This window comes from Suillus paluster, assembly GCF_016628075.1.
Source record: "Suillus paluster strain FC165 chromosome Unknown EDB91scaffold_14, whole genome shotgun sequence".
In the NCBI taxonomy this organism is placed as follows: domain Eukaryota; kingdom Fungi; phylum Basidiomycota; class Agaricomycetes; order Boletales; family Suillaceae; genus Suillus; species Suillus paluster.
In genome coordinates, this window is record NW_024537574.1 from 310,870 (window position 1) to 331,128 (window position 20,259).

At 48.9% G+C, this 20,259-nt stretch overlaps 6 protein-coding genes across 6 annotated transcripts; 3 read left to right on the forward strand and 3 right to left on the reverse strand.

The window, feature by feature from the left end:
* Nucleotides 1-3,368: 3,368 nt before the first annotated feature.
* EDB91DRAFT_1269781 (enoyl-CoA hydratase) lies at nt 3,369-4,671 on the reverse strand (the record flags this gene model as incomplete). The annotated part of the gene is made up of 5 exons (XM_041324557.1): nt 4,174-4,671; nt 4,084-4,119; nt 3,944-4,035; nt 3,480-3,885; nt 3,369-3,418 (listed from the first exon to the last, which is right to left on the reverse strand). The coding sequence occupies exons 1-5, from the start codon at nt 4,445-4,447 to the stop codon at nt 3,369-3,371; spliced, it is 858 nt and encodes a 285-aa protein (XP_041179380.1). The 5' UTR covers nt 4,448-4,671.
* A 285-nt stretch (nt 4,672-4,956) lies between these two features.
* On the forward strand, nt 4,957-5,366 carry EDB91DRAFT_1027526 (uncharacterized protein; the record flags this gene model as incomplete). Its single annotated transcript, XM_041312658.1, has 2 exons — nt 4,957-5,064; nt 5,118-5,366. Coding segments are annotated over 2 exons (357 nt in total), but the record flags the coding sequence as incomplete, so codon positions are not given.
* A 450-nt stretch (nt 5,367-5,816) lies between these two features.
* Nucleotides 5,817-7,987, forward strand: EDB91DRAFT_1246302 (uncharacterized protein; the record flags this gene model as incomplete). The annotated part of the gene is made up of 2 exons (XM_041322641.1): nt 5,817-6,676; nt 6,727-7,987. 2 exons carry the CDS (start codon nt 5,817-5,819, stop codon nt 7,985-7,987), a joined length of 2,121 nt encoding a protein of 706 aa, XP_041179382.1.
* Nucleotides 7,988-9,837: 1,850 nt separating this feature from the next.
* EDB91DRAFT_1120774 (autophagy-related protein) lies at nt 9,838-11,384 on the forward strand. The gene is made up of 4 exons (XM_041318207.1): nt 9,838-10,242; nt 10,312-10,604; nt 10,670-10,906; nt 10,970-11,384. Exons 1-4 carry the CDS (start codon nt 9,923-9,925, stop codon nt 11,167-11,169), a joined length of 1,050 nt encoding a protein of 349 aa, XP_041179383.1. The 5' UTR covers nt 9,838-9,922; the 3' UTR covers nt 11,170-11,384.
* Nucleotides 11,385-14,308: 2,924 nt separating this feature from the next.
* On the reverse strand, nt 14,309-16,246 carry EDB91DRAFT_1269803 (uncharacterized protein; the record flags this gene model as incomplete). Its single annotated transcript, XM_041324558.1, has 3 exons — nt 15,744-16,246; nt 15,594-15,688; nt 14,309-15,543 (listed from the first exon to the last, which is right to left on the reverse strand). Exons 1-3 carry the CDS (start codon nt 16,148-16,150, stop codon nt 14,309-14,311), a joined length of 1,737 nt encoding a protein of 578 aa, XP_041179384.1. The 5' UTR covers nt 16,151-16,246.
* A 1,757-nt stretch (nt 16,247-18,003) lies between these two features.
* On the reverse strand, nt 18,004-20,094 carry EDB91DRAFT_1120781 (uncharacterized protein). Its single transcript, XM_041318208.1, has 9 exons — nt 19,906-20,094; nt 19,681-19,851; nt 19,244-19,630; nt 18,912-19,190; nt 18,785-18,857; nt 18,641-18,737; nt 18,569-18,588; nt 18,387-18,519; nt 18,004-18,337 (listed from the first exon to the last, which is right to left on the reverse strand). The coding sequence occupies exons 2-9, from the start codon at nt 19,767-19,769 to the stop codon at nt 18,327-18,329; spliced, it is 1,089 nt and encodes a 362-aa protein (XP_041179385.1). The 5' UTR covers nt 19,770-19,851; nt 19,906-20,094; the 3' UTR covers nt 18,004-18,326.
* Between the last annotated feature and the right edge of the window lie 165 nt (nt 20,095-20,259).

Here is a 20,259-nt window from a genome sequence, read left to right on the forward strand (position 1 = left end):
CCCCATAGTCCAACAAACCATAGATGCCCTTTCTAATCCCACCCTGCCCCTCCCTATGAAATCAGCACTCTCTGATTGGACCTTTTCCGACGCAATTCTTACTTTCAAAGGTCGAAACTATGTTCCCCCAGGTCCTTTGCGGAAAGAATTGATCTCCCTCCATCATGACTCCCCGACCACCGGCCATCCTGGTCGTTTTAAAACTCAAGAAATCATCTCTCGTGACTACTGGTGGCCAGGCCTTCCCACCTTCGTTCGCAAATATGTCGAAGGATGTGCCGTTTGTCAGCAGAACAAGGTCAACACCCACCCTACGAAACCGCCACTTTGTCCTATTCCCGCCCCTACTTCTTCCCGCCCCTTTGCTCAATGCTCCGTTGACCTCATCGTAGACCTTCCCCCATTCAATGGTTTCGATTCTATCATGGTCGTGGTAGACCATGGGCTTACGAAGGGGGTGGTACTCACGCCTTGCAACAAGACGATCGATGCAGAAGGAGTCGCCGACATATTCTTCAACTGTGTCTACACGCGCTTCGGACTCTATGACAAGATTATCTCTGATAGAGGACCTCAATTTGCAGCTAAGTTCGCGCAAGAACTAGGACGACTCCTGGGATACAAGATCGCACTCTCTACCGCATTCCACCCACAAACAGATGGAGAAACAGAACGAGTAAACCGAGAGCTAGAAGTGTACCTTCGTATCTTCTGTGCGAATGATCAGACCTCGTGGTCAGAGAAACTTCCCATGGCAGAATTCGTACACAACTCCCGACATCACTCCGCACGAAATGCTTCTCCCTTCTATCTCATGATGGGATACCACCCTCAAGCGTTACCATTGGCTACTGAGAAATCAGATCTCCCAGCCGTCAAAGCAAGAATATCAGAACTCCAGAAGGCTCGAGAAGAAGCCCTATCATCACATGAACTCGCTAGACAAACCATGAGGCAAAGAATCACCTGATCATTCACACCCTTCAAGAAAGGCAACAAGGTTTGGCTAGAAGCAAAGAACCTTCATCTCAATTACCCCAATAGGAAACTTGCACCCAAAAGAGAAGGACCTTTCACTATCTCGGAAGTACTCGGACCAGTCACATACCGCCTAAAACTTCCGAACCAATGGCGTGTCCACCCGGTATTCCACGCAGCACTTCTTACCCCTTATCGTGAGAACGAAGAACACGGTCCTAACTTCCCGTCACCACCTCCTGACCTAATTGACGGAGAAGAAGAACACGAGGTAGAAGCCATCCTCAGACATAAGGGAACTCTCTCACGATGACGCTTCCTTGTCAAATGGAAAGGTTATCCATCGGCCGATAATGAATGGTTGTCGGAGTCTGATTTAGCCAACTCCGCTGAAATCTTGAACAGATATAAGCAGGCACATCGACTCATTCCCCTCTCAACTCGAACTATCATCACCAAACCATTCAGACCATGCCCTCTACCAGTGGACGCAACTATGTCTCTTCCAGCGACGAAGACATAAATATTGTCTTCATGCACAACAGCACCCCTAATGCCCCCATTCCTAACCTGAGATTCCCCGTCTTCTCTCCACGCCCTCACTACATGACTATTAGTCAGAGGAACTCCCCCGAACCCCCTCGTCCGACATCTCCTTTACCACCGTCGGGACAGTCGTCCCCCTATCAAATATTTAATGAACCAGTGATCCCCACATTCATCAATACCCCTGCCAGCCCCGTCACTATCCGTAACCGTGAGCGTGTTGCAGCTCATCGACGAGCAGCTCCTTGGAGAGTAGCGACTGACCCCTACTTGTCCGATCTTGAAGATCGTAGACTTCGTCGTAGGATCATGCTGTCGTCCAAACTCTTCAAAAACCCCATTAAAGACGCCATCGACACAGAGCCGGCTCTTAACGCCCTCTATGACCTCTACCGACTTGGAGATCGTCTTGAGAACACCTTAGAAAGGCATAACGCCGAGTATAGAGAAGACGAGCTCTTCTCTCTCGACTATAGCATTCGAGACATCAAAGAGAAGCTTCAACAACTGACATTGATTCTCATGGAGGAAAGAGGTTTCTTTGAAGCCCTTGATGGACTTGGAGGAACCGAGGACGATAGGCGTCGTGGTCTTGAATGAAAGTCTGGGACTTTCCACGTAAGAAGGGGGTGATGTTACGGCTGTGCTTATCTTGCTTCTTTTTCCCTTGATACACACTTACTACGCATGTCCCTTATCATGCTATATTTAGTTCGGTATTACTCAGACGCCTCATTGCTTACGCATGTGCTTACTGATACATACCTATTATTACGTCATACCCTGTACCCTCTATACTATATAAACCCTGGCTAGGTGACGCTGATTCTTCAGCTTAACCTACGCTGGTTTTCCTCTGAACATCTGACTTGATTCTAAGTTACCTCTTCGGTACTTAGCCTTGACTTTACTTTGGGCGTTCTTAAGACTGTTGTCTTGAACGTATCGACAGACCTTTGGTCTTATTGACTATTGTTTTGCCTGTGTTATACTTCAGCGTAACAACTGGTACGAACTGACGTCAAAGCATTGTTCGTCCATCACTCCTTTTATTGCGCTCGCACTGAGATCTCGGATCCTTTGGACAGCTCAACTCATCATTCGGATCCTTCGGAGTCCAACAGGTTCCACGAGCACAATGATCAGCCTGAGACCCAAAACCAGGGCCGTTATTAGGAGGATCGTCGTCAAGCACGATAGCAGAATATCATGAACCATGCGGTAAGAACGAAATTTTAATCATAATCGCCGCAAAGATGACGGGAAGATGGATGGATGACAACGGGCGTACATGATTAGATTGGACGAAGCAAGTATTTCGGGAGATTTGGACACAGCACGGAGCAGGAGAACTTCATGGTACTAGTAAGCTTGCGAATGAGTAATGTATCTAGATGATACGTACTTGGATGGAATCTAGTACTAGTGGGTTGGACTTCTGCGACCTGGCGGTGCGAGACATACTGAACAAGTGTTTTTTGCAGACCCTCGAGAGAATTGCGCACCGGCGTGGGGACAACGATCGCAGTGAAAGCAGGGCCAACGCCGAGCGAGTTGAAGAAGGATGAGAGCTCGGAGCCGCGGAAGCAAATTACGGTGGTTGTCGAATACTCATTGTCTGATGCCTTGTCGCATAGGACAGCTGTTCTTCGCTTTATACTTGAATTAAGAATTACTTTGCCTAGACTCGTCCTTAACAAGCTTAACAGTCGGGCACCACTTGTGATGTAGAATCAGGCTCTGATATCGAAACTCAAACCTAGATGAAGAACCAAGGCAAATTAATACGGGACAAGACAGGAGTGTTGACGAGTCAGGTTCCCTCATAGCATACGGAACGCCCCTTATGAGTGCGTCCACTCTGCCCTGCGTTTCTCAGCAAATGCAACCATACCTGGCACAGGGGAAGGCATTTAGTGCAAACACGAATGAGACAATACAGAAAAGACACCCACCCTCCTTCTGATCCTTGGTTGCAAACAAGGCATGGAACAGCCGCTTCTCGAACCTCAGCCCCTCAGCGAGGCTCATTTCGAATGCCGCATTCACGGCCTCCTTGCCCGCACTCACTGCGATGTGTCCCTTGCTTGCAATATCACTCGCCACCTTCACGGCCTCATCAACGACGTTGCCCTCTCGTACAACTCGTGCGATGCCCCAGCGTTCTGCTTCATCCGCACAGATTATACGTCCTGTAAGGACGAGTTCCATGGCACGCGATTTACCAATGAGACGTGCAAGACGTTGAGTCCCCCCGCCGCCAGGGATGACGCCAAGGTTGACTTCTGGCTGGCCAAGTTGTGCTGAAGGTGCTGCGAGGAGAATGTCAGCCTGCAATGCGAGCTCCAAGCCACCACCGAGCTGAAAGAGAAAACTCCAATAAAAACACAATAACTAACAGATGATTTTGAGGACATACGGCGTAACCGCTGACAGCTGCAATAACTGGCTTTTTAAGCTTAGGGATAACCTCCCAGTTCGCGAGGAAGTTGGTGGTGTAGGCTTCCGCAACTGCAGAGGAGTTCAGAAAGCATTCGATCATTCATGAAATGAACTCACAAGACTTGTCCTTCATCTCTTTGATGTCCGCACCAGCTGTGCATGGATTAGTCTAGTCTAGTTCATGATCCGAATGACTGAGAAACACACCCGCAAACGCTCGTTCTGACCCAGTGAGAATCATAGCGCCCACACTGGCATCTTCATCAGCCTCTTTCATTGCATCAGATATATCTTGAAAGTGTGCTGCATTCAAAGCATTGAGTGCCTTGGGTCTGTTCAGAGTGATGAGCGCCACGCCTGGGCTGGGTCGTGAGACAAGGACATTGGCATATTCGCGCTGGGCGTGCAAGCTGGTGGAGAATAAACGTGTGCTGCTGTTGATTGGACGGAGCGTCGAGCGGGAGAATGCGAGGAACGACATTGTGAACCAGATGAGAACCTTGAGGTGCGGGGAAGCTATGAGGCAGACGGGCCGGGATGTTCAAAATTACCGAGTTCCGGTCCGCACCGTCCTTCCCAGAGGCGACGTTCCATGAAGACTCCAGGATTGCTTCGATGCCTACACACTGCAGCTGAGGCCGTTATAGTATCTTACATTGACAGACTTTTCCCCTCTTGAGCGGTCTACCAATTGCAAGCAGTATCGAAGTACACCTGCTGAAATGTCATTCCTGATTACTGTGGAAATTTTAGATTTGGTGATGCCTTGGCGATGCTATTCGAGGTTATCTTCGAACGAACATCTCGTTGGGTGTCATGGAACACGATAATCAAACAGAGGTCCTTAGCTCGTGAGTACTTAGCTCTGTTGACTGTTGAACAGGACTCGAGCCGTTACCTACTGAATTCTTCCCAATTGCCAGTCTTCTCCAAAAGCAGAACGAAATTCTTGACGTCCTTAAGCGCTCAGAACTAGCAGAGAAAGTGGACAAGGACGTCCGATTACAATTCTGGGAAACGTATGAAGTCGTAGCAGAGGAAGTCGACAGCGAGTTCCTGGAGCGGTATAACGGAGATATTGATATCATCCCTACTTTCGTACGTCTTATTCATCAAAACCTGTTGCGAATCATTTCAATGCAATCTTGCAGGCGGGTCTCTTTTCAGCTGTCACCACCTCCTTCATAATCGCTTCACAGCCTAATGTGGGGGACACCACCAATGCACTGCTCACCCAACTCATATTACTCGCGGCAAATGGTACTTCAGCACCCCAGAGTATTACGCTCCCGCAGCAAGCGGGATATTCGTCTAGTGATGTTTGGGCTCAAAGCCTAGCCTACGCTAGTCTTCTACTTAGCCTCCTAGCTGCCTTTGGTGCAATCCTGGGAAAACAGTGGCTAGGCTATTACAAGTCTAACAGATACGGCCATGGTTCATTAGAGGAACGTGGAAGAAGACGGCAGCAGAAGATGGAAGCGCTAAGGACATGGTACTTTGATGCCGTGGTCCAGTCCTTCCCGGCGTTGTTGCAGGTGTCGCTGTTCCTTTTCGGTGCTTCCCTCAGTATCAACATGTGGTCTCAGCAGCAGATCATCGCACGCGTCATAATCTGCATAACACTTGTTTGGTGTTACGCTATATGGATTCACTGTCTTTGCGTCCCTCGTGTCCTCAGATTGTCCCTTTCAAACGCCTGTGTCTGTTGTTATCAGGCTTACCTGGCAACTCACAGGAGCACGCGCGGTTCAGTTTTATGATCTATGCCATTTGCGATATGCCCCACGATACATTCGACTAAGTGTGGCACTCGGAAGTCACTTCTTACGGGACTCGCTATCGCTAGAAGCATGCTGTCCGCTCTCCACCGAACAGTTACCACCTCTTTGACACGTTCCATCCGATCCCGTTTATCCATCCAATCCCGTACTCCCGCTATCTGCGATCTGGAGTTTGGTAAACTTCCCTCTAAAGCAACGGAGTCATGTCTTCCCGTCATTTCTCTATCCTATGAATTCCCCGCCGTCTCAATTGCATCTTCGGATGCTCCCTCCGTCAAATGGTTGCTTGAAACATCCACAGATCCCAACGTATTCATTGCAGCTTGTCATCTGGTCCCCGACGTCGAATGGCCATTCGATTTTGATGTTTCCGGGATAATTTCCCTTTTGCATCGTTCACTTGGAAGTTGCTTCGATACCAAGGATCGACTGTTGGCGCCAGCGAAAGAACGGGCTTTAGCTTGTGCAACAGCTCTCGTACACCTCAGCGGCAGGGAATACCTTCGATTAGATGGGGAATATTATTCCGCTGCACAATGCCCTTCTCAACCTAGATATCTTCACTTTTGGCACCTCCTCAGCTGGGAATCGTGGGATGCTGATTATGCGTTGAAGATTAACCTCGGGCAGAAGTGGATAGCCGATTACTCCTATCGTTTTTTCCGAGATACACCAACGTTCTCTTCGGCGTCTGATGCTACCTTGCTGTGGCTCTCTCAAGTCCTTCCATACGTTTTCCTGCTCCATACAGACATCGACGAGCTCGCGCAGATGGAGGATTTAGCATTGAGCATCATTTCGATTCTCCTTGAAGCCAAAGTACCGAACAAAGCCCCGTCAGCTCAGGTGCTTGCTAATTGTACACTTCTCGCTGGCGTCTTGCTCGGACTAAATGTAGACAAAACGGTGCTCGTGAAGGTTGACAAAAGGTACCTAATTACCATGCTTCCGTTGATCACCTATCTGACTCCGACGAAAGCGCTGCTATCGATGTGCTTGTTGCTAAGCTCCTCGCTTGTCTACAAAGCTGCGTCGATGGAGCACATCCGCAGCACTACGCTTCTAGAGCCAAGAAATGTCTCCCGCATGCCCTTCGCATCGTTGAGCTGACACACGCGGTTCCGCTTGACGGCTCGTTTTTCCGAGCGGGTCTTGCTTGCTGCAAAGAAATCTTCCTCGAATACTCGGCGGTATCCGACAGCAAGACTGAGGGCTCGGAAGACATGCAGAGACGTCTGTTCGAAGCAGGAGCTGCGCTGCACACGGCAATCTGTATCCCTCAAGGCCCTCCGGGAAACGTCTACCAGCCAGATGACTCCTTCCTTTACTGGTATGGGGAGTTTAGCTGGGCACATGACGCTCGTTCATCACACGAGTTCGACTGGCTCATCGATTACATCTGCGAACTGCGAGAGCTCGAGGGTTATGAGGTGGAGGATACCCTTGCAGATGCCCTCCTGGCACTTAGCGCTATGAAGAGTCTCGGAAGTCGGGCGAAAGAGGCAGCTTATCTGGAGATCCTCTTATCATCCATGGGACCAGAACAACCTGCTCGGTTACGCTATACTGCTTTGCGAGCTACATATGAAGCTCGACAAACACTGCTAGCTGCCATAGATGATACAGATGGCGATGCCAACTTACGGGAGAAGGTACTTGAACTTTCCCCGGCTATCCTCATCGCTGTCACCCCTAGTGAAGATGCTAGTGTGGAAGGTAGTCGCGATGTCATGTTCGACGAAGGACGTGATGGATGTTACCTGAAGCTTGTATTTGCCCTCATGAAGAATGCTGCATGGCGCAGTCGCCTTTCCCAAGACGATCATATGAACAGGTGCATCAGCCTTCTCACCGAAGCCGCGGACAGCAACCCCCATGCATTCTACCTTGCTGGTATTTTTCTACGGATCACGGGTGTTTCAAGGTCCTTGGAACTTCCACTCAATAATATGTTCTCAAGGGAGCAACTGCCGTCACTCGTCCCTTGTGCATGGGATGCCTTCCCTAGCGTATATCTCTCAGGCAACGACGACTGTGTGGAAATCTTGCCTGCGCTCGCGGAGTTGACGCTTGAACATCTCCCACTGGACAGGTTTGCCCTCGAAACGCTTGACGAGCGGATAAACTGGGTGCTGGATGACCTGAGAAAGTACTCAGAGCCTCAGAACATCATTTCCGCGGTGGAAACACTATTAGGGGTGGTCAGAACCAGGTTAAACGCACCACTTGTCAGTATATGATTCACGATGGACTGCTTGATTTACACGTCCGTCTAATAATATACACTGTATACGAGCTGCTTACCAGTTCAAGTCCGCGATGTCAGCATGGTCACTTAACACCTCTTAACACTTGAGCAGCCCAATTCACTGCTTGCTTTATCCGGCTGGCTGCGGATGTTTTTTCCGACTACGCTCCAGACTAGGCTGGAAATCTAGGCCGCATCAGTGATATTTTCTCATGATCCACATGGTACTTGAGAATATATGTTGAACACCGATGCTCATGAAGACGACGCCACTCATCAGGGTCACTGTTCGATGACCTTCGATGACCTGTCCAGCGGGCAGCTAGACCGTAATAACACAGGTACCGCACCGCAGGAATAATTTATACTGAAGATCATGATGCACTGATGTCGGCTGCCTTTCTGGAGGTTCTTCTCGTCTCTGCTACCCGACAGCAATTAATGTGGCGATGCCGGACCGATGGCAAGCCGGGAACGGTCCTGAAGGCCCGGATTTATCAATGATCATTAACTCTATGTCTCTCTATGTATGTCCCTTTGCTGTAGTCCTTATCGCACCGAGGATCTTGTCATTAGAGTTCAAGTTTTATTTTAAGGGCGGTGCTTGTTCTTCACCTCACTTGCAGTCGGAAGAAACCTCCGTTCCTTTCATCTAAATGATATCTACAACCCTGGTAAGCACCAGCGAGCCAATCCAAATCATTATGTACCGATTCGCTCTGCTTTTGAACGGATTTGAAACCGATATGGGACGATTACGACGGCAGAACGAGCCGCTGGTGATCGGTAAAACACTTCTCGAATGTACCATGTGCAACCTTAACTACTAGCAGAGCTCCGCGAGGGTGAGGAATGCGTCACTGCTCAAACGGTGGATAAACCAGGCGGCGGCGGCGATTAGAAGAAATGCATCGCGCATTGTTCTTGAATTGGTGCGGGTCGAGCCGGAGGTCAATGTGATTTTTCCAAAGGCATTCAGAATGTTCCGATTTCTTGTACTTCTCGAACATTATCGGAAAGCGAGTAGGTACCAGGCTTGATTCATCATTGCATCGGGGAAACGAGGGGTGACATACTTACATCTCGTTCTTTGTGATCTTCATCTGGAAGGGGCCGTGACGGAGTTGTGTGTGTCCTGTGAGTAATACAGCGGTAATACCTCAACTGATGTCAAGATGGTATTGGCACCAACAGCGATATGCGTACTACTATCACTCCTGGGGGTTCTGCAACATTTTCAATAAATCTTTTGTAACTCCTCAACCACATGATATTTTCTTCTACGAATTTGCACCATTATAGACTCGTAGCTGCTCTATATGAATCTGATTTTGAGGATTTTGTGCAAAACATGGTCACGTCGTGTCACACATCGGCACAGTAGCCGCACCGTCAACTTTCAGTTAGAGGAGATCGAATTTCTTACACACTCTCCTATCTGCTGTCACGCTTTCATACATGTCGTCAATCCTCTATCTATAGCATCTTAAAATAAGAGAATGACCTATATCAAAATTGTGTTCTAACACCCTGACAAGGTGTTTGATATGCTCCGGGTGCAACTTTTTGAATATCTCTCTAGGATCTATGGGATCTGGATCATTTATGATTATACAAGGTTGCAAATCACCACTATTCCATCTCTTGCAACTGCAACACTCGAGAATTTTTTATTCTACTTGGATAGTACATCATCTCTGAGTAGCCTACATACACCTAATTTTTTTTGAGATGATTCAAGCAGCGCATTGAGGTGTTTTGAACATTTTGCATATTACATGCCAGTTGCAGATTCCCAGGAGCGATAGTACTTATCTTGCGTTAGTACATGCGCGTCGAGTCACGTGAACATCATAACGTTGTGGCCCTGCTTGGCTCACTTGCTGAAGCGCTTCTTGCAAACAGTTGCCATCTCGGTGGAGTTCTGATGTCTGCATACGGTACTACGCGCCATCACGGTCACCAGTCTACGTCTTCAACTCCAGCATCAACAACACTTTTTCGTCGCCTGACATGGGAGGGTACCGTTCCCCTTGAGATCCGTGTGGACTCAAAAGAGTTGCCAGCGAATTCCGATCGTGGTCTGGAATGTTATTATATTCAAGCTCCTCGCGTCAGTTACTTGCCTCTTCTGATGCCTGAGATACGGCGGTTCTTGATGGATGTCGTATTTGATGAGGCTGCTGGGAAGATGCTCAAGGAGGAAGAATGGTGGTTCGAGAGCGAGGAAGGTACGCTGTTGAAGTGGTTAGTCTCCCGAACTTCCGGCCATTGTAGCGTGGTATACAATCTGTCCTGAACATGATCTTCTGGTAGGCACTGGCCGATAGGGTTGATCTACGATAGCCACACTATCTGTGCTTCAATTCGGCCTCCATCTCAGACTTCTACATCTCATCACAATCTGCAAGTGACTCCCTTGAAGCTCATTCTCCACCTTGCATCACCTCCCACAGAGAAACTTCTTCTCTCACCCTCCGCCGAATCGTGCAAACAAGCCTTCATGGGGCAACTCAAAGAAGCAGACTTCGTACGATGGGGAAATACGAAGCGCATGACAGGCCTTCGGAAGCAAGACCAGGATGGTATCTGGGAAGGTATCAAAGAACGTAAGCCTGCTTTTTCACTTTTTATATATGCGTCTCAGTTTACTCCATTTTGTTCGTCACTCCAGATAACTTTGATGACTATTGGCGCGTCGCGTCTAAGATAGTACCTACAACCGCGCCTGCGCGGTCAAATTCTCCGCCACCCTCCTCAAATCCATCAATGCATACAAGGCCAGCATCTGTGGACCCGCAGAGTGCCCCGGACCGTGATGGCGCTTATAACGTTCGCAGTGTTCCAGTTAGGTTGTATCTACCTGATGGACCTGTCATGCAAGATGTTGTCCCTCCGACCCTCGAAGATGGTGCGTTTCCCTCCAAAAGACTGCTCTTGAAGGACTGTTGGAACTGATTAAGTTACTCAACAGGCTCGCCGCATACCCTAGCACATTATCTATCTACACATCTTCCCCTCCTCTTCCCACCCGCGCCATATTCTGGCCCCGAACTCGCTTTTTCTCTGATGCATGGTGTGCTAGTGCCCCACGATGCGGAAATGGCATGGCTAGGGGCTTGTATGTCTGGTGCAGACGGGTGGGTAAGTATTTGCGTAGGAATTGCACGGTAGGCAGTTGTAGAGCATTTTCGACTGACGTCCTGTTCTGCGTGATAAATGTATGGGATACCCTTTTTGCACTGCAGCCCTGAGTCAGCTAAGTCCATTTTTTGAGAACTCTCATTCGACAAGTGTCATGTCAGCACTCTTGATTTTAACTCCCAGGCTGTACTACTACGGCTACCATCATGTCCGCACCAGATCTCAAGATACGATCAATACATTTCCCTTAGGTATATCACCTGGTAAAAGTCTACCCGCGGGCTGGGGCTGCGTCTAAGTAATGCCTATGTAGCAACAATAACATGGTGACTCCACAGGTTATCACAAGTATTTAAAACGCCTTTGAGCTAGTCTCGAACTGACGTTTTGGGAAGATGCACCAAACGTTTCCCATGTCCCAGAACGGCTGGTTCAAACAAGACTACCTTGGTCCTTGAGCCTCTGACTCGTCCCAGAATAGTACTACATATAGACTATAGTGGTACTCAAAACAAATTTTGAAATTCTTGAAAGCTCGCTAAACTGCGTTCAACTCCCTTCAACTCCCCGCTAAAAGTTTGAATGAACGCGCGCAAGTCCGAGAGAAATATGCTCGGCACACATCGGCAGGTAGTCGGACTTTAAAACGACACTTGTGATTTTCAAAGCGTGCTATGTACATAGGGGAAAGTGGTAGAGTAGCGGTCCAACATACTTGTATTTCAAATGAAAGCATTAATAAAAATTGTAAAAAAACAAGGCCACCGGGCGGGAATGAAATCAGCTGTAGGTAGGGAGCGCGGGAGGGACCAAAATAAGTGCCGAGGGGAGGAGGGGGGGATGCTGAGCAGCTGGGGGGGGGAGGAAAAGTGTCGGGAGGAAGATCTGCATGCCTCCGCAGAGACGCAAGATCAAGCGCTGAGAGTACGGCCATCTTCGATGCTTTCCAGCGGAGATGGGGCACTGGTCAGGTGGGGCGCGCGTGGGATCTGAACTAGAATAGATTTTCTGTAAGATAAGGGTGAATGTTAGTGCAACTTGCGAGAGGTGCAAGGAATACTTACCTTGGGTGGATGACACCCGGGAATTTGATGGTGTCCTGCTCGACGCTGTGGATGAGCATCGAGGTTCGAGGGTGAGGTCAGCGACGACACCGGCATGTTCAGTGCGAAACGAAACTTCGGAACTTTCCGAAAATTTAAACTCCGCCAAAAAACTGCGTCACATATGCACCAAATAGATAGGAGTTTTGATCCCACACCCACTGTAGCTCCCACCACAACTATGCCTCGTCAATCCACACGTAAAGAGCTCCTGAATATCGTGGATCAGGCTGCACTTTCTTTGGCCAGGTTGCAATATCAGGGTATCCTAGATGACTGGTCGGACTTTGAGAGCGATTCCGGCTCCGAGGACTCACTTTCTACTACTGATTCAGACGATGTTACAATCAGTCTGTCTTTTAGCCCTCCTTCCCCCCTATCCCCCCTTTCCCCTATGACAGGGATTTCGGATTCTTCCAGTTTTAGTTCTGTATCTTCTGATGATGTCACTTTGCCTTACAACAGGCTTCGAGACACCATTGATGCTCTTCGTGATGAGGTTAAGAGGGCCCGCATACTCCAGAAGCCTGACGAGCCTCCTCCACGAGCACCTCAGCTTCACATGCTGGTCCATCATGAAGAACACCGCCCTCACTTGTTTCGGCAGAAACTTCGTGTCAACCCCGAGATCTTTGATGACATCCTCAATTATATCTCTGATCACCCTATCTTCCAAAACCAGTCCAACAATCCTCAGCTCCCTGTCTCCATCCAGCTCGCCATCTTTCTGAATCGGGCAGGCCACTATGGCAATGCCATTACTCTTGAGGATGTTGCTCAATGGGCAGGCGTGAGTGTCGGGTCCGTGGTTAATTGCACTAATCGTGTGATGATTGCGGTACTTGATGCCCATGATCAGTTTATCTGCTTCCCAGCAGGTAATTCTGAGGATGCTGACCTGGCTCGCAAATTTGCCGAGTCATGTACCTGTCCAGAGTGGAAAGGTGGCTTTCTAGCCATTGATGGCTCAACTATGAATCTGTTCACAAAACCTGGTTATTATGGTGAGACATTCTATGATAGGAAGTCCAAGTATTCCCTTGGCTGTCAGGTAACATTTTTTTTCATCCTCATGTGCAAAAATTAATTTAATTCTAGGCAGTCATCTTGCCCCACAATCTCCTGATTGTTGATTATTCTCTCGGTCACCCTGGGAGTGTCCATGATGCATTTGCTTTTCGATCCACTCGCCTCTATGAAGAGCATGCCGATCTTCTGCCAGATGGTCATTGGGTTTGGGCGGACAGTGCTTATCCATTGGAACCATGGTGTATTGCCCCTTTCAAGAAGCCTCGCAATGGTCGGCTGACGAAGAACCAGAAGACATTCAATTATCACCTCTCTAAGGTATTTTTTTTTTTAGTGGTTTTCCATTGATTTACATTTATTTAGATTCGTGTTCGTGTTGAACACACATTTGCTGTTTTGAAGGGACGGTTCCAGTCCCTTCGAGAGCTACGGTTCAGGATTCAGGCTGAGAAAGACCTTGAGTTTGCTGTGCAGTGGATCAAGTGTTGCATCATCCTGCACAACATGATCATTCGCTTTGAAATTGAGCATCGCAAGAAGGATGGAACATACGAGAGTTCTCTCAAGTGGGCTCGTACGGAGGGGGAAGATTTTGTTGATCAAGAGTTTGAGGGTCCAGATGGTGAAGAAGTAGTTGGTGACAGGACATATGATGGCACTCTAGGTCAAGCTGCCCGTGCAAAGTTGATGGATGAGCTTTTTAACAGTCCTCACTCAGATGCACAACACAGGGAAGGATGATCACTGACACAATACTTTCTTGAACATGTACTACTACTAAAACACTTGTACAACAAATGTATATAGCTATGTAACATCAATCAAAGAAGTACTGACAAAACAACAAACATATGTCCAATGAAAACAACATGGTGACAACAATAAACTGAAACATGATGACAGCAGCAATGGACGGGGATGACGAGACGACGCGACGATGACGAGAACAAAATAAGCAACACAACAACTCACTCAACTCCTCCATCTGATCTCGGGCCCTTGTTCGCCTGCATCATTTGATGGAACTGAATTTTGAGTCAAAGATTCTCCGCTTCCTTGTCGAGCACCAATGAATGTGCTTCGTGGACTCGAATGTCCGCCTCACGTAGACGAATCTCAGCATCTTTAGACTCCTGCAGACGCTGATGGCTGACAGTGGCCTGGGAGGTCTCATGCTCACGGGTAGCACGAAGCCATTCGTACTTCTTGATGTCGCGATTGTGCTCACTCTTCACCTCGAGCTTCGCGAGGAAGCGATGGTGTTTGTGATCGTGGCGCGACATTGCATCAGAGTGCATAGACGTGAGCTCATCCTTAACCTCGTCTACCTGCTGCATCACATCCGGCTTCGCCTTCTTCTTCTTCGAGCCGCCGCTGTTTGGAAGCGAAGTCTGGGGGGTCGAGGACATAAGGTAGTCCGACGAGGAGGTAGTGTTGCGTGTCGTGGATGAATGCGCTGACGTGCTGACCGAGACCTCCGATGGTAGGTTGCGTCGCCTCCCACGGCTTGGTGGCTTCTGCGTGCGAAATGCCAAGCGGCTGTTGTAGGCAGATGCTGGGGATTTTTCTGGCACATTGAATGGTTCGGGAGCATCGGGAGGGGGAGACGGCGATGAAGGGAGCTGGCGTTTCTTCCCTGCGACTTTGGAAGAGCTATCGGCCCTCTCATCACCTTCGAGGTGATGTAAGGCGTCTCCGAGGGGGGCATCAAATGGGTCACCGGTGTCGAGAGAGTCCACGTCAGCAATGTCGACGTCAGCATCTGACGTCGGAAGGCCAGGAAGATGGATTTGAGGGGACATATTGTAGGGGGGAGCGGGAGCAGGTGCGGGTGCGGGAGCAGGTGCGGGTGCGGGAGCAGGTGCGGGTGCAGGAGCGGGAGCATGTGCAGGAGCAGGTGTGGGTTGTTGCAGCGCCGGATTGATCAAGGGATCACCATGTGAACCCCCAGCATACGGCGTTGCTAGCGGATACCTCGGATAGTATTGTTGGCCGTAATGTGGGGGCAGAGTGCTGGAAGGATAGGTGTTGTGCTCGGGATATGCGTGAGGAGGTGGCTGAGTGTTGGCGCCAGGATATACATGCTGTGCATCTGGGGGCGCGTCAAACTGCATGGGGGGACCGCCCCCACCACGTGATTGAATCAGGGAATATAAGGCGCCGGCGTGATCGACGCCGGGTTTTGACGAGTAGGTTTTCGTGGCCATGGACGGATTAGCATGCCAAATGGCATCTAATTCCGTGTACCATGGGAGCTCTGCCAGTGCCGCATCTACAACAACTGATCAGCCAAGGACCGGAAACTCAGGACCAAAGACTCACCCAATAAGTTTCTCATTTGCGTGCCCTCAGCTGGTATCACACCAGCACCTGTGCTGTCAAAAGACGCCTTGATTTTCTTGTATTTACCCCTGAGACTGGATGAATTTTAATATTTTTTATCAACGGAACAAAAAAAATGAAAGCGCTCACGTTCCAATGCGGTTGCAGACTGCATCGCGGAATTTTTTTGCATTGACGGAGTATGCGTAACCGTACTTGGGGTGATTTGTGAAGATTAGTTTGGCCAGGGTACCGTAAATCTGTCCTTTGTCCGAGCCTGAGGGACCGTCATCAGCAGTAGACATTGCTTTCTTCCCATCAGAGTAGAATAGAATCCTGCAGTCAGCAGGGTGCGTAGTAAGATAAGTAACAAGTAGATCAGTGAGAGCGTGGTCGCTCTGCCACTGAATAGTTAGGCGGGGTGCGGATTGCTCTGGAGGCGCTTTGAGCGATCCTCGAGAGTTTGAAGTTTCATCACCCATCGCCGTCGAGCAGCGCACTAGAGGGTTGGTTTTGAGGCGTGCAGAACGACGGACACGTTGACGAGAAGGAGGCATAGTTATTAAAACTCCGCCGAGCGATGCCGGCCTGACTTTCAATCGCTGTGCATCGGCCGAAGTTTTTGAAGCCGTTTAGCCGCGAGTTGAAAGCGTTTAGCCGGTGTTTAAGCGAAGTTTCAAGAGTTTCAAAAGTTGTTTTGAGTACCACTTATGGCAATAATGCGACCATGTCGCAGCAGTGACACGAGGTTAAATGTTGAACCCTGTTAAACTCTTAAGCTTTGGCGCTTCAGTAAGAGATTGTCCTTTTTACATGGTCGAAGCGCTTGCCGCGAAGCTAGTGATAAAATCAACCCCTGGAGGATGGAATCTCCAGTGAGAAATTGATCGCATAAATTATATTTCATGCGGTGCAAGGGCATGCAGGGGTCGACATGGAGCCACTGGTCTGCGGGAATACTGCGGGGATGAGTACCAGCGAGCTTAGAGTTATTATAAGTATGAAGGCCACACGAAGTCAAGCATCAGGGAAACACTGGAACAGCCTCGCCGATGTGACAAGTATCCACTGAGACCTTGGCTCTCGTGCGTTGAAACGCGGGACTATGATTTATTAATTATCGCAGAAACCATGTACCAGGTGGGCAATGCAGTGAGTCAGTGACCTGCAGTAACACTCAGGGATACTATCAAAAATAGAAAAGTGAGCGAGATACGGAACGATAACCACGACGATTATCAATCAAACGTTGGTTAGTGCGTACAAAGACACACAAGCGGACAGGTTATACCTATTGATCAAACAGACGAGCGCGAAAGTAGAGAAAGAGAGAAACGACATCGTCATGTACTTGTTTCAAAGGATGTCCCTCGAGCTTGAAATTTTGGAATGTCTTCCGTCTGACTAGGCTGAGGGCTACTCTAGCGAGCACAGCCCGGAAACTGCTTTCAGAATCCAGATGCTGTGCTTGATGACGCTGTTTCCAACTTAGTGACACAATGTACTCGACCCTGCAAACGCCGTCGGAACATTACAAGGCAAAGAACATACTAAAGTTCTGAACATGTAGGGACAGCGATGGGGTAGAGTCACCACAATGCATGTGCCTAAGCCGCATTGCGACGAGCTGCGGCCAGTAGTCAATCACCGCCGGTGATTTTTCCTCAACCGATTCAGATGCTATCAAGGGTAAGCTTGTTGACCCTCTGTACATTACTCTATTGTTTTTGTAGCAAAACACAAGGAAGGTCAGATTGTGAATATTAGAATATTAAGAACCCTCCGCTATCAGGACCCGGGAGCACTACACACTGTCACAAACAGGAAGTAGTCATCATTGAGGACCAAGCATGGCTAATAGTCATCCCCCCAGTTAGTTCCGACCGACGGGTGATCGTAGCGGTGAATTCTACCTGTTCTCGGTAGCGCAGTTGTAAAGGAAGACAGTCGTTCCTTATTCTAATCCAGCAAGCCCGACCTACAGGGAAATAATTTGAAACTGACATTTCCCATTCCGAGCAGGCTGTGCCACAAAACCCTCGGAGTCGAGAGCTATTTACACAACGCTCATTATTAAACACAACGCGAGCCTTGAACGATGAGCGTTTGAGCAACTCTCACCAACCGTTCTCTTGTGTCTTTATATTTTTCGTGATTAAGCTTTGCAATTAAGCTCAAGTTTAGCTGGAACGCAACGTGGGGTACGGTATTTAAATCCTGCTTCTGACGAGGGCCCCGCTCGGCTGCTGGCCATCTTTGTAATGCCGCGAACAACGGGTTGGGGAGCGCAGTAGCGTCTGATCTGTAATCTATCGGGAACAAAAAACTGCCGATCCTGAGCTTGACGATATGATCGACCTTCCCATGGCGATGTGCCGCAGCATGCACAGCTCACAGTGGCGCTCAGGTGTGGGGCTGACATTCTTGTTGCTTGAAGTTTGCTCTGGAGTCTCTTGTATACATGAATATGATTGTACATATCTAATCAATGTAACGTGCAGTCTGGTGGTATTATTGATGAGTTAATCTATATGTCAGGTAGATAAATAGGGCGGAACGAAGAAATATGAAGGAAGCCTGCCAGCGGTCTCCGGGGTTAAATGACGGAACCAAACCAATGAAACGTCTTCCACAAGTATCGAACCAGGGAAGAGGGACATACGATTCGGGTGGTCAGAATTGCGTTTTAGGAACAGAGCGATATTCGACATCGCTGGTGTAGTATCATTCAAATTACCCCGACACTTCTGCATGATTAGGGTGGTTTGAAACACAACAAGCCCGAGAACTCACAAGCCGATGAGGCGTACAGTTGGGAGACACTTTGCCATGTCAGTCGAAGACGATTTTGATAACTGTCGTAAGGGCTCATCTGCCTGGTGGATTCCTCAGACAACCCTATAGCTATTGCGGTTCTCATGGCAAGCTGTTTGTTTGTCAGAAAACGAACAGCAAACCGTCTCAAGTTCACTTACATCCCCGTATTGTCGGAATCCTAGAAGACCAGTACTTAGCTGAGCAACAAAGGAAATGTTCCCTGTACCTACCAAGAAGCCGACCGGTTTTGTATTCCGTCCATGCTAGGATGATGACGGCGTGAAGAACGTCGAGGGACGGTTGGTTAAGCGCCGCGGACAGCATCTCCTACTCATTCAATCAGATCGGCAGAACTCACACACGCGACTACGGACCTTGGCATTCTCGCAGAAAATATCTGCAACGTTGTGCGGACCACGCGCGACAATATCTGGTATGTCAGAGAACCTGTTGTTCCCCATTCACACCATATCCAAGTTGAGTGAATTGAATAAGACGGACCTTGCGCCTAGTGCTGCAATACAGTTAGAGAGTAAAGGAGATAGAGTTTGATGTCGGAATTTTTCATATAGGTCGTCGTAAGTCACGAACGCGCATTGACTGCCGAGCTGGCTGATGAATATCTGGATGAAATGTGGCATCCAGCTGCGTTGTGGCATCTGAGGGTGCATTGGGTCAAAGACCTGCCGGTAGCCGCCCGATGTGGGATGAGGACGTCCTAATGCTTGACCCGGATTGGGAGTTGTGTATCGACGAAGTTGATCGTCTGCAGGGGTGTGTCTTCCATGGCCATGTCAATGAATGTTGATATCTGAGAGGTGTGGATGTATTACCTATGAGTTGTGGAAGGCCTCGAGTGATCTGGATAGGTTTGATAGCGGGCGTGATCCGTGGATGCTGTTCCTGGTGGCGAGTAGGACGGGGAACGAGACATAGAATTGGCATATCCTTGCGATGGTGGCGCGTACGAGGTCGATGCCGGAGTGGCGTATTCCTTTGTAGTACTTGAACCGGAGCGCTCTGAAGACTCCGGGACAACACTTGTTGCTCTACTCGATGGTCGAGGGTACGGTGGCGCGGAACTGGGGCCCGCGATAGCTCGGCTGCGCTCAGCAAAATATCGTTCGCGATCCCGAAACTTGCATGGAATTTTGGCTGCCTTGCAAGCCTCACATTGCGTCTCGGGAGATGACTGGAGACACTTGATTTTTTTGAGGCGGCTAGCGAGGAAGTCAGTATAAACTACTTGATGAGGATGGAGGGATAGTACCAGTTATCGCAAGAAGTCACAAGACGCGGACGTTTCTTGTGACCTTGGCTTTCCTGGGGGGACTCGATGATAAATTGGTAACCGTCCATGGTGAAGTGAATAATTCAAAAAGCCAGAAGAGCCCGGATTTATATATCACAGCCTATGTACCTCGAGGCCGTTGTGTGAGATCTGTACACCGAACGAAGTCAGATCAAAAGTGAATATCGCAGATTTCCCACTTGCCGTGCCCACCATAAGCGACTATGGATCGGGCCTCTTACCCAACAGAACGTCGCTCATAAACTCACCATTTCAACGATCTAGCAGATTAGTATTAGTCAATCCGTGAATGTCCGTCTCTTCTGGTTTCATATCGTAATAGGATTGTCAATCAGCACAAGCACTTAATCAGTGATCTGAGCGAAAAAAAAAGTGCGGGAAATATTACTTACTAGCCGCATCACAAAGCTCTAGGCTATTACACGTCATAAAGCAGCAGTCCGATTATCGCCTTCTAATTTGACCTGCGGGAGTGTCCGGCTACTGATGGGCCTGCGAGGCCGCTCATCGCCTGCAGGCACTTTGGAGGAACTTAGG

Coding starts and splice junctions, on each gene's coding strand:
- EDB91DRAFT_1120781 (XM_041318208.1), bottom strand. CDS start 19,769: ATGGACGGTTACCAATTTATCATCGAGTCCCCCCAGGAAAGCCAAGGT. Junction 19,631..19,680: donor GTGACTTCTTGCGATAACTG/GTACTATCCCTC, acceptor CTTCCTCGCTAG/CCGCCTCAAAAAAATCAAGT. Junction 18,738..18,784: donor TTTTCTGCGAGAATGCCAAG/GTCCGTAGTCGC, acceptor TTGAATGAGTAG/GAGATGCTGTCCGCGGCGCT.
- EDB91DRAFT_1120774 (XM_041318207.1), top strand. CDS start 9,923: ATGTCTGCATACGGTACTACGCGCCATCACGGTCACCAGTCTACGTCT. Junction 10,243..10,311: donor GAAGGTACGCTGTTGAAGTG/GTTAGTCTCCCG, acceptor ATCTTCTGGTAG/GCACTGGCCGATAGGGTTGA. Junction 10,907..10,969: donor CCCTCCGACCCTCGAAGATG/GTGCGTTTCCCT, acceptor GTTACTCAACAG/GCTCGCCGCATACCCTAGCA.